This window comes from Pempheris klunzingeri, chromosome 8 (genome assembly GCF_042242105.1).
Source record: "Pempheris klunzingeri isolate RE-2024b chromosome 8, fPemKlu1.hap1, whole genome shotgun sequence".
Classification (NCBI taxonomy): domain Eukaryota; kingdom Metazoa; phylum Chordata; class Actinopteri; order Acropomatiformes; family Pempheridae; genus Pempheris; species Pempheris klunzingeri.
This window is the reverse complement of record NC_092019.1, coordinates 718,747-731,246: the sequence shown is the minus strand read 5'-3', so window position 1 is coordinate 731,246 and position 12,500 is coordinate 718,747. Positions and strand designations below refer to the sequence as shown.

General features: G+C 48.0%; 1 protein-coding gene across 1 annotated transcript in view; it reads right to left on the bottom strand.

Annotated features, from left to right (window-relative positions):
- cpne4a (copine IVa) overlaps nucleotides 1-9,844 on the bottom strand; it is a 50,773-nt gene extending 40,929 nt beyond the window's left edge. The window contains exon 1 of the mRNA XM_070836097.1: nucleotides 9,674-9,844. Coding sequence (XP_070692198.1) covers nucleotides 9,674-9,844 — 171 coding nt within the window. The remainder of the gene's footprint in view (nucleotides 1-9,673) is intronic.
- Between the last annotated feature and the right edge of the window lie 2,656 nt (nucleotides 9,845-12,500).

The window sequence follows — 12,500 nt, the reverse complement described above, 5'->3', positions numbered from 1 at the left end:
ACATGTTCTCTGTCTTTCTTTAGTCTCCTCTGATGAACAACATGTCTGAAGTCTTTTCTCACTCATTCTGCTTCACTGACTTCTGGAACCTTCTAGCTGAGGTTGGACACATTTTAGGGACATGAAGAAGAAGAAGGTCCTCCAAGAAATGACGTCAGCAGAAGAAGAAGCAGCAGCGTTCAGAGGGTTCAGAGGGTTCAGAGGGTTCAGATGCCCACAGAGAGGCAGCAGTGAAGATAACTTCTCTTCTTCTACTGGGATAATTCCAGTGGTGTGCAGAGCAGGATGTGGGTGAAAACAACCAGCGGTCAGGTCGACTTTGTTTGCAAATCCAAATGTCACATTTGCCTCGAGGGGCTTCACGTCCCCCTCTGTGTTTAGATTCAAGGGTTCAAGTAAACTTGGTGCACAAACACCTGACAGGAGGAGATGTTCTGGATGTTCACAGCTTCATGGAGCGAGAAGTCTGAACCCCATTTCCTGGTCCTGGGCGCCGGCCAAAGGTATGAAGCGTGAAATCATTGTGTTGTTGGAGTAATGATAGAAAAGCTGAGCGACTGCAGAGCGACAGATGAAGTCGACTCTCTGCTGTACGTGGAAAACTGCTGCTGTGGATGTGTCAGAGCACCCCCCCCCCCCCCCCCCCCCCCCCCCCCCCCCAGCCCGCCACGCCTCGAGGCCTCGGCGCGCTGGAAAAGACGGCGCTCGTCAGATCCGTCCCACGGCGCCTGCAGCTTTTGGAAAGCGACAATGCACGAGATGTTTCTGTCAGTCATTAACGATGAGCAGGATTAAAGGGGCACCAGGAGTCCGTCGGCGTGTCGCTGGTGCAGCTCTCTGAAACAGTGCTGCTTCTGGACGTATTAATAAAACACAGGGTGACTTGTTGGCGCGTCGCTTCCTCAGAGCCCCCGAAGTGAAAATACTGCTGATGTTAAATCTTTGAAGCTTCATGTCGTCGCTGGTCTGAAGGCGGGATCCACTGTAGCTTCAGCTTCAGACTAAATCCCAGGGTTTGATCTAATAGCGCTAATAGTTAGCTAGCTAGTAGCATCATGACTATGGGATGCTGTTTTCAGGTTTATTTAAGGCAGGTGCTGTTTACACCAGGTGTATGTTTACACTCAGGTGTATGTTTACACCAGGTGTATGTTTACACTCAGGTGTATGTTTACACCAGGTGCTGTTTACACTCAGGTGTATGTTTACACCAGGTTTTGTTTACACTCAGGTGTATGTTTACACCAGGTGTATGTTTACACCAGGTGTTGTTTACACTCAGGTGTATGTTTACACCAGGTGTTGTTTACACTCAGGTGTATGTTTACACCAGGTGTATGTTTACACTCAGGTGTATGTTTACACCAGGTGTTGTTTACACTCAGGTGTATGTTTGCACCAGGTGTATGTTTACACCAGGTGCTGTTTACACTCAGGTGTATGTTTGCACCAGGTGTTGTTTACACTCAGGTGTATGTTTACACTCAGGTGTATGTTTACACCAGGTGCTGTTTACACCAGGTGCTGTTTACACTCAGGTGTATGTTTACACTCAGGTGTATGTTTACACCAGGTGCTGTTTACACTCAGGTGTATGTTTACACTCAGGTGTATGTTTACACCAGGTGTTGTTTACACTCAGGTGTATGTTTACACTCAGGTGTATGTTTACACCAGGTGTTGTTTACACTCAGGTGTATGTTTACACTCAGGTGTATGTTTACACCAGGTGTTGTTTACACTCAGGTGTATGTTTACACCAGGTGCTGTTTACACCAGGTGTATGTTTACACCAGGTGCTGTTTACACCAGGTGTATGTTTACACTCAGGTGTATGTTTACACCCAAACCATCATCTTCTCCTAAACCTAACCTGATGATGAGAAAACTGAGAAACAGAAGTGAAGTAAGAACGCTGACCTCCAGGCTGAGTGACTAAACCCCGTCTGCTGCTCTCATCACCTGTCATATACACCTGTCACAGACAACCTGGGGTTGAGGTCGTTAGCTAACTAGTCTACTAGCTGTTCTTTTAGTGCAGATCATTTGGTGATAAGAGCAGCTAGCTGGCTAAAACGACAGAGAGCTTACTAATTTCTGTTAAGGAGCTGAATGGTAGAAGCTAGCCAAAATAAAGGGACAAGTCACATAAACTGTCGTCACATAAACTGTCAGTGTCTAGTTGCACTCAGGTGCAAATAGCCAGACGACTCCTGTTCAGGTTAATGTGGGTGCACTGTCATCCAGGAGAATTTATCTATACACTTACTTCATGTCTATACTGCTTATCCTTAGGGGCTGGTGTCCTAGTGGAGTCACCCTGGACACATTAAACACTAATTATACTCAAACTACAACACACACACACACACACACAGGTGTAAATAGTGTTGACTACTGACACCTGAGTGCAAACAGCATCTGACCAGCTTAGCAAATATGACGCCAGGATGAACTGACTGATGTTATAATATCGTATCATGTTTATGTCCACTGCATGAGCCCAGGGGCCCTAATGTAGGGGGAGGGCCCTCACACTGTCCCTGTGGTCAGGCTTGTGCTGGCCATCCTGAGGGTCCTGACATTCTTCTTCCCTCAGACGCCCTGGGCTGGTTTGAGGCTCCGCCGCCCCCTGGCAGTCTAAGGCCCCCTGGCAGTCTAAGGCCCCCTGGCAGTCCGAGGCCCCCTGGGAGTCCGAGGCCCCCTGGCAGTCCGAGGCCCCCTGGCAGTCTAAGGCCCCCTGGCAGTCCGAGGCCCCCTGGCAGTCTAAGGCCCCCCTGGGAGTCCGAGGCCCCCTGGCAGTCCGAGGCCCCCTGGCAGTCTAAGGCCCCCTGGCAGTCCGAGGCCCCCTGGGAGTCCGAGGGCCCCTGGCAGTCTGAGGCCCCCTGGCAATCTAAGGCCCCCTGGCAGTCCGAGGCCCCCTGGCAGTCTAAGGCCCCCTGGCAGTCTAAGGCCCCCTGGCAGTCTAAGACCCCCTGGCAGTCCGAGGCCCCCTGGGAGTCCGAGGCCCCCTGGCAGTCCGAGGCCCCCTGGCAGTCTAAGACCCCCTGGCAGTCCGAGGCCCCCTGGCAGTCTAAGACCCCCTGGCAGTCCGAGGCCCCCTGGGAGTCCGAGGCCCCCTGGGAGTCCGAGGCCCCCTGGCAGTCTAAGGCCCCCTGGCAGTCCGAGGCCCCCTGGCAGTCCGAGGCCCCCTGGCAGTCTAAGGCCCCCTGGCAGTCCGAGGCCCCCTGGCAGTCCGAGGCCCCCTGGCAGTCTAAGACCCCCTGGCAGTCTAAGGCCCCCTGGCAGTCCGAGGCCCCCTGGCAGTCTAAGGCCCCCTGGCAGTCCGAGGCCCCATGGCAGTCCGAGGCCCCCTGGCAGTGGCCTGGTCCATAATCCAGCCCTTATCTTGCTGGGTGTACAGACAGGCAGCACAGGTTCCTCCCTGTAATTATCTGTTTGTGTCAAAGTAAAGCTGAGACAGCCTCACTGACTGGGTCTTATTTCACACACTGTGTTCAAGAAATCTTAATGCACTAATTAGATAAGTTTAACTCAAATGAAATGAGCTTGACGTCTTCTCTTCCAGATTCACCACCACGTCTTTATTGAACCCTTGGTCTTAACCGGAGGATGGTTGAGCCCAGAGGAGCTTCTGTTCCAGCAGCAGATGAGATCAAACCCACTCTTCTTCTGCAAATGTCAACACTGAACGCCGACGTCGACTAAATGCAGCTCAGCGGCGATCCTCAGAGAAAAATCAAGATTTTAATGAAAGAAGAGCCCAGTTAAGAACGTGAAGTGCAGCAGAGAGAGTCATCATCCCCGAGCCAATCAAACTTTTATGAGCTGAGCCGCAGAGCAAACGTTATTCATAATAAATCACCATTACGGTTTGATGAGCGAGCGTCTGAACAGGACCGAAGCATTAAGGACCCCAGTGGAGACTCAGAGTACGATCCCTGCTGACACCCAGGCGCTCCCCAAGCCCCCCTACAGGAGGAACATCAGACCGTGATACCGACCAATCAGAGGACGCTTCTTTATAGACTGATACCGACCAATCAGAGGACGCTTCTTTATAGACTGATACCGACCAATCAGAGGACGCTTCTTTATACAGACTGATACCGACCAATCAGAGGACGCTTCTTTATACAGACTGATACCGACCAATCAGAGGACGCTTCTTTATACAGACTGATACCGACCAATCAGAGGACGCTTCTTTATAGACTGATACCGACCAATCAGAGGACGCTTCTTTACAGACTGATACCGACCAATCAGAGGACGCTTCTTTATACAGACTGATACCGACCAATCAGAGGACGCTTCTTTATACAGACTGATACCGACCAATCAGAGGACGCTTCTTTATAGACTGATACCGACCAATCAGAGGACGCTTCTTTACAGACTGATACCGACCAATCAGAGGACGCTTCTTTATACAGACTGATACCGACCAATCAGAGGACGCTTCTTTACAGACTGATACCGACCAATCAGAGGACGCTTCTTTATAGACTGATACCGACCAATCAGAGGACGCTTCTTTACAGACTGATACCGACCAATCAGAGGACGCTTCTTTACAGACTGATACCGACCAATCAGAGGACGCTTCTTTATAGACTGATACCGACCAATCAGAGGACGCTTCTTTATAGACTGATACCGACCAATCAGAGGACACTTCTTTACACAGACTGATACCGACCAATCAGAGGACGCTTCTTTATAGACTGATACCGACCAATCAGAGGACGCTTCTTTATACAGACTGATATCGACCAATCAGAGGACGCTTCTTTATACAGACTGATATCGACCAATCAGAGGACGCTTCTTTACAGACTGATACCGACCAATCAGAGGACACTTCTTCATACAGACTGATATCGACCAATCAGAGGACGCTTCTTTACAGACTGATACCGACCAATCAGAGGACGCTTCTTTACAGACTGATACCGACCAATCAGAGGACGCTTCTTTACAGACTGATACCGACCAATCAGAGGACGCTGAGCTGAGGTGTAACAGGAAGTGAAGGCTCAGGTTTCTTCTTCTGCCTCCTGCTCTGCTGCTCTCACCTTGCCTGATCTCACCTGCAGCAGGATGTTCATAACCCGAGCGCTTCCTTCCTTTCATGTCGTTATCTCTCCTCCTCCATGTAAATCAGGACCAGATTAGATAATGACTCTGCTCCGGTGAAGCGCCCCCTGCCCTGTGGGATAAAGGAGACGAGACACGGCGGCAAACACGACCTCTGATGGCGCGATGAAGGAACGAGGCCGTCACAATTAAAAGCAGATCAGCTTCCTCATTAGCTGCTGCTGTCACATCAAACAGACTTTGTCCCTGAGCTCCTCTGTTTGTTCACCACAACACGTCTGATTCCCACCAACTCGGAGCTGTTTAGCCTCGTTCAGCTCCGGTTTGGGTTTACAGCTCCTGGGTTCATCCACTCTGTTTCCAGCAGCTACGACGAGCTTATTAAAGGAGAGTGAATCTTAAAGTCAGATTGATCGGGCTGAGGCTGGGACTCACTCATGATGTTTGCTCACAGATCAAACTGGAGTAAATAAAGTCCCAACAGACTCGTGTATACACACAAGTTTCCTGCGGTGGAACCAGACCAACCAGCTCAGGACAGAATCATGATCACAAATAATTCACCAAGTAGTCGCCTCCAGTTTCCATTTTGGTAACTCTATGTTTTTTACTTAACTCCCATGATCCTTTGCGTGGAGGTGACCCGCCTGCCTCTGGAGACACCTGCTGCGTGCACACTGAAATCATGACGGGAAAAGTCATTTTCTCTCAGCGGAGAACGAAGTCACCATGAAGTTTCAAAGTGAAAAAACGAGCCGACGAGCTGATGTCATCGACTCAAACATAAGAAGAAGCGTCCTCTGATTGGTCGGTATCAGTCTATAAAGAAGCGTCCTCTGATTGGTCGGTATCAGTCTGTATAAAGAAGCGTCCTCTGATTGGTCGGTATCAGTCTGTATAAAGAAGCGTCCTCTGATTGGTCGGTATCAGTCTGTGTGAAGAAGCGTCCTCTGATTGGTCGGTATCAGTCTATAAAGAAGCGTCCTCTGATTGGTCGGTATCAGTCTGTATAAAGAAGCGTCCTCTGATTGGTCGGTATCAGTCTGTGTAAAGAAGCGTCCTCTGATTGGTCGGTATCAGTCTATAAAGAAGCGTCCTCTGATTGGTCGGTATCAGTCTGTATAAAGAAGCGTCCTCTGATTGGTCGGTATCAGTCTGTGTAAAGAAGCGTCCTCTGATTGGTCGGTATCAGTCTGTGTGAAGAAGCGTCCTCTGATTGGTCGGTATCAGTCTATAAAGAAGCATCCTCTGATTGGTCGGTATCAGTCTGTATAAAGAAGCGTCCTCTGATTGGTCGGTATCAGTCTATAAAGAAGCGTCCTCTGATTGGTCGGTATCAGTCCGTATAAAGAAGCGTCCTCTGATTGGTCGGTATCAGTCTGTATAAAGAAGCGTCCTCTGATTGGTCGGTATCAGTCCGTATAAAGAAGCGTCCTCTGATTGGTCGGTATCAGTCCGTATAAAGAAGCGTCCTCTGATTGGTCGGTATCAGTCTGTATAAAGAAGCGTCCTCTGATTGGTCGGTATCAGTCTGTATAAAGAAGCGTCCTCTGATTGGTCGGTATCAGTCCGTATAAAGAAGCGTCCTCTGATTGGTCGGTATCAGTCTGTATAAAGAAGCATCCTCTGATTGGTCGGTATCAGTCTGTATAAAGAAGCGTCCTCTGATTGGTCGGTATCAGTCTATAAAGAAGCGTCCTCTGATTGGTCGGTATCAGTCCGTATAAAGAAGCGTCCTCTGATTGGTCGGTATCAGTCCGTATAAAGAAGCGTCCTCTGATTGGTCGGTATCAGTCTATAAAGAAGCGTCCTCTGATTGGTCGGTATCAGTCTGTATAAAGAAGCGTCCTCTGATTGGTCGGTATCAGTCTATAAAGAAGCGTCCTCTGATTGGTCGGTATCAGTCTGTATAAAGAAGCGTCCTCTGATTGGTCGGTATCAGTCTGTATAAAGAAGCGTCCTCTGATTGGTCGGTATCAGTCCGTATAAAGAAGCGTCCTCTGATTGGTCGGTATCAGTCTGTATAAAGAAGCGTCCTCTGATTGGTCGGTATCAGTCCGTATAAAGAAGCGTCCTCTGATTGGTCGGTATCAGTCTATAAAGAAGCGTCCTCTGATTGGTCGGTATCAGTCTGTATAAAGAAGCGTCCTCTGATTGGTCGGTATCAGTCTATAAAGAAGCGTCCTCTGATTGGTCGGTATCAGTCTGTGTAAAGAAGCGTCCTCTGATTGGTCGGTATCAGTCTGTATAAAGAAGCGTCCTCTGATTGGTCGGTATCAGTCTGTATAAAGAAGCGTCCTCTGATTGGTCGGTATCAGTCTGTAAAGAAGCGTCCTCTGATTGGTCGGTATCAGTCTGTATAAAGAAGCGTCCTCTGATTGGTCGGTATCAGTCTATAAAGAAGCGTCCTCTGATTGGTCGGTATCAGTCTATAAAGAAGCGTCCTCTGATTGGTCGGTATCAGTCTGTGTAAAGAAGCGTCCTCTGATTGGTCGGTATCAGTCTGTATAAAGAGCCGTCCTTTGATTGGTCGGTATCAGTCTGTGTAAAGAAATGTCGTGTCCTCTGATTGGTCGGCTTTAGGGCGGAGCTACCTGCTCACTAACCAATCAGGGGAGGGTTGTGGCTCTTTTAGTTTTCTTATTTTAGATCTATTTAAGCAGGAACATGCTCACAACACCTGCTGCTGTCTGTTTCCATCAGCTCAAACTGAAGGGTTCCATGTAAAGGTTTAGTTTATTTGGGTGAACTGAGCCTTTAAGTGCCCCAAGTCAGCATGTGATCAATGAGTTGCTTTAACTCCCAGGACTCGTTGGCTTATGAGGCCGAGGAGACGGACGTGCAGCCTGAACTACGGCCATTACAGAGAGTGTGTAGCTGCTCATTATCCAGAGAAGAAGAAGTCATTAAAGTGCTTCTCCTGAGCTCAGAGTGTGTTAACCACCACCCTGATCAGATTAGGACGCACCCCGGCAGCACATCCACACATTATGTTCAGTAGGTTGGAGGAGACTCACTCGCTGACGTAGCGATAATGAGGCCGAGCGGTTCGTCTCCAGACGGCTGAAGAGGAGAGGAGCGAAAACACTGAGGCTCTGCTGTGTTTTCACTATCAGCACCATCATCATCATCATCACTGCCACTGAGGATTATCTACGAGGGGGTAAGTGCTGTCTGCCAAACGGTCACCAGGGTCCAGTTAAAAAACAGCACGTTTTATCACACACACACTGAGTCTGACAAACACTCACACACGAGCTGAGTTTGGGCCACAAACATGATATTCTGCTTTGAATCATGTGAACTGAGGTGGTTTTCTGTCCCTTTTTGATCCTTTGATTGATTTTGGACTTAAACAGCTGTTATATCACTCTCTCCAAAGCCACCAGACTCCATTGGCAAAAACTGTAATTTTACATCGCAGAACAGAGGAGCTGTTGTTCTGCTGCTGCCTTGTTCAGATGGTTTTCTTGTGTTATTGTGTTGTGCAAATACTGAATTGGATAGAAACTAATCCTTTAAACCAGCAAAGTCACACAATAACACAAGAAAAGAACCTGATGGAGGCAGCAGCAGAGCAGCAGCTCTAAAATCCCTGTTTTAGTGAATGTAGTCTGGTGTGTGTGCTGTTTGTGGTTAAACCAAAAGGATCTTCCAGGTCTCTCTCTGTAGGGATCCTTTCCATGATGCTGTCACACACTTAGAATAACACTCTGAGCCTGTCAGTGGATCAAACAAGCTCTTTTAGTGGACCTACTGTGATCAGGTGCAGTTGTCCCAAAGGATCACGTTGCAGCCATTGCAGCCCGTTTGGTGTCTGCTGGCTGAGGTGATCTACTGGACCAGTTCCAACACTTTTAGCACCTACCAGTCACTCAGACACCAGGATGAGGACACAGAGGATCATGGATTAAAATGAAAGATGTTGTCATTTAACCTAAATCATCTTTAGAGGCAGAGCAGCAGGACTGAAACAGTCCCATCCTTCAAATCGGCATCAGTGACATTAGCTGTGACAGGAAGCTGGAAAAGCACCACAGACCGAATCAGTACAGACGCTAATAAGCATTTATCTCCAGCAGCAGTCAGAGCAGAGAGTCCACAGAGAAAATAAACCAGACACACGACAAAGAAGAGAAAATGACAATAATAAAACATCTCATGCTGTTGGCAGCAGTGGAACGAGCACCCTGATAGTTCAACTCAAGTTAAAGCAGCAATAATACCTGCAAACGTTCCCATCAGCCTCAGCTGCACTCAGTGGGAAACTACGACAGTGAACATGGCACAGCAGTGGAGGGAGACTTCAGATCCTGCACCTCAGTACAGTAAAAACCCTGCACCCATTCACTCATTCATTCCTTGAAGGACCTTCCATGTGTCAAAAGTACACGACTCCAACACTCAGACGGCTAAATGAGTGGACATGGGGATGTAAAGACACCAGAGTTCCTCTTCAAATGTCAGCATCAGACCGACAACGGGGAGAGAAAGAGACGACCAGAGAATGTTTGAGATGAAACAGGAATAAGAGAATCACAGTCTAATAAAGTGGTCCGGACCGGAGACCTACCTCCATCCACTGCCCGTGGGACTGCATCTTGAGGACGATGCAGGGGTCCGGTTTGGACAGGGCGTCCCGGTCCGAGATCCCTTTGCAGGTGAGCCGCAGCTCCACTTTGGTCAGACAGGGGCTGCTGAACAGACCCAGAGAGTTGGCGGCAGACTCGTAGATGTCGCTCATGGTGGAGGCGGGACAGGAAGTCTGCAGAGGGGAGGAAACGGATCAGTGATTCTGCTTCACTGACTTCTGGAACCTTCTAGCTGAGGTCGGACACATTTTAGGGACATGAAGAAGAAGAAGATCCTCCAAGAAATGACGTCACCAGAACTGCAGCAGTGATCTGACTCCAGGTCAACGTGTTTACGACCGACAGGCACAACTGTGATCAGCACATCTGATTTACATATGGTGATCACATGGAAATGTTCCCTGTCAGAAGATTAAACGGCTGCAACCAACAGCCAGAAGACGCTGAACAAGAGTTAATTAAATTAGAATAACAGATTATTTCAGCCCCGAATGATTTAACACGGTTCAGCCTCTGATGAAACTGTGCAGGATTCAAGTTAAGCTCATTTATTCACACTCACACACACACACACACACACACACACACACACTCACACTCACACACACACACACTCAGTAGCATTAACACACACACACACACACACACACACACTCAGTAGCAGTAACACACACACACACACACACACACACACACACTCAGTAGCAGTAACACACACACACACACACACACACACACACTCAGTAGCAGTAACACACACACACACACACACACACACACACACTCAGTAGCAGTAACACACACACACACACACACACACACACACACACACACACACTCAGTAGCATTAACACACACACACACACACACACACACACACACACACACACACTCAGTAGCAGTAACAGTGCTCAGGATGCAGAACAACATCTAATATCACTGGATTCTAATTATTGATCTTTCATGTGTTTGGATTTGTTTTAATGATCTGAATGTGTACAGTCACTGCAGCTGGTGACACTGATGGAAAACTCAAACTGGACTTAAATACAGAGTTAGTCTCTGCAGTCATGTAAACTTAATACGAGTTTAACTTTAGTCTAAACTAAAGTGTCCTGATGTCCTCACTTTCCAAAAATGTTCTGCTCTGTCACATTATTTATCCAAACTTTAATAAACTGGTTCAAACTTTTCAAAAAAACACTTTCTGAAAAAAAACGACATTTTCTGAATGTCCTCAAATTAAAAACGTCCTCTTTCTAAAAAAACCCAGAAAAAGTCCACAGACTTGAAAAAAAGTGTCTAAAATTGAGTCCAAACGTCCCCACAGTGACCAACAGTCCCGACCGGGCTCACGTTCCAGAAGATTTAAATATCCAGTCCACGATTTCACAAACCTTTTTTCAAAAATCATCCTCACACCTAAAAGTGCTGTCATTTTCCAAAACAAAAGCCTTTTTTTCCAAAGTAAAAGTCCCCATGTTCCAAAGTTGTGTTTTCTGAAAAATAAATAATAATAATAATAATAATAATAATAATACATTTTATTGATGGAGCGCTTTTCTTAAAACTCAAATATCTCCTGTAGAGCCTCCGAAGGCTCACAGAAACATCTTTTGAGGAAAACTTTCCCCTCGCAGTAAGAACGCCGGGTGGGCGTCGGCAGCATGTGGCTCCAAAAAACCAAGATGGCAGCGCCGGTAAAGCCGAACTCGAGGCTTCAAAATGGCGCCGAACAAACCAACGTCCACTTCTTATCGACACATTCAGAGAGGAGAAATTCAACTGCAGGCCTGAAGGCAGCATCACCGTCCACCACCACCCATCTTTTCCCGTATGGTTAAAATGACATGAAGCTGATGGATGTCTCCGGTTTCACCACTGATAATAAAAGGCTCCACCCTCACAGGAAGCCTTTCTGCTGGGTCAGGAGGAAGCGACTCCACCTCCACCTCCACCACTGACCGCCTCATCACCCCCCCATCCCTCCACTATCCCATCAGCGTCACCTGATGTGGGACCCGATCAGTAATGGACCCCGCAGGAGGAAGCTGTAAAAATACCCTCACGCCGCCGGCTCGGCTTACACGGAGCGGCGAGGAAGAGCAGAAGAGGAGGAGGAGGGTCGCAGTTCAAGTCCAGGAAGCTATTTTAAAAACTGACCTCAGATCTGATCTGGAGCTGTAGAGGACGGTCATAATCACAGGGGTAATAATAATAATAGTGACAGTAAGGAGTAAATATGGACAGACGAGTTAGATAAGGGAGCTAAGAAGAGCTCGACAGGAAGTCATTACAGTAATAAAAGATGAGCTTTAGCTGTCGTCACATGAGGAAATGCTCCATCCTGCAGATTTCTGCCGCAGGGAGGCTCACCGCACATCTACAGGAAGTTCACCGCTTATTGATCAATACCACTGAAATCTATATCATTGATCTGTTCCAGCTGTTCGTTTCTGGCTTTCACAAATCACTTTGCAGACGGTTCAGAGGCAGAGCTCCTCTGTTGTCTCATGTCGGAGCTTCACTGGTGGTTTTGAAAGTACCTGCATCACCTGTTACCTGTAATTCATCCTCCATAGCGCCTGAAACACCGTTTGTCCGTTCGTTTAAAGTGGAAAAAAGTGAACACCTTAATTTGAAAAGCCCTGAAGTTGGCTCGAATGGTTCCAGGACACACTTCCTGTCACACTTCCTGGGACGAGGCCGTTTGAAGGCGAGTGTTGATCCGGGGGGTCGGACGGAGCCTCTCTTTGCAAGTTTAAAGGATCATTGACGGTCGTAAAACTGACCAAGGAGCCAAGAGAC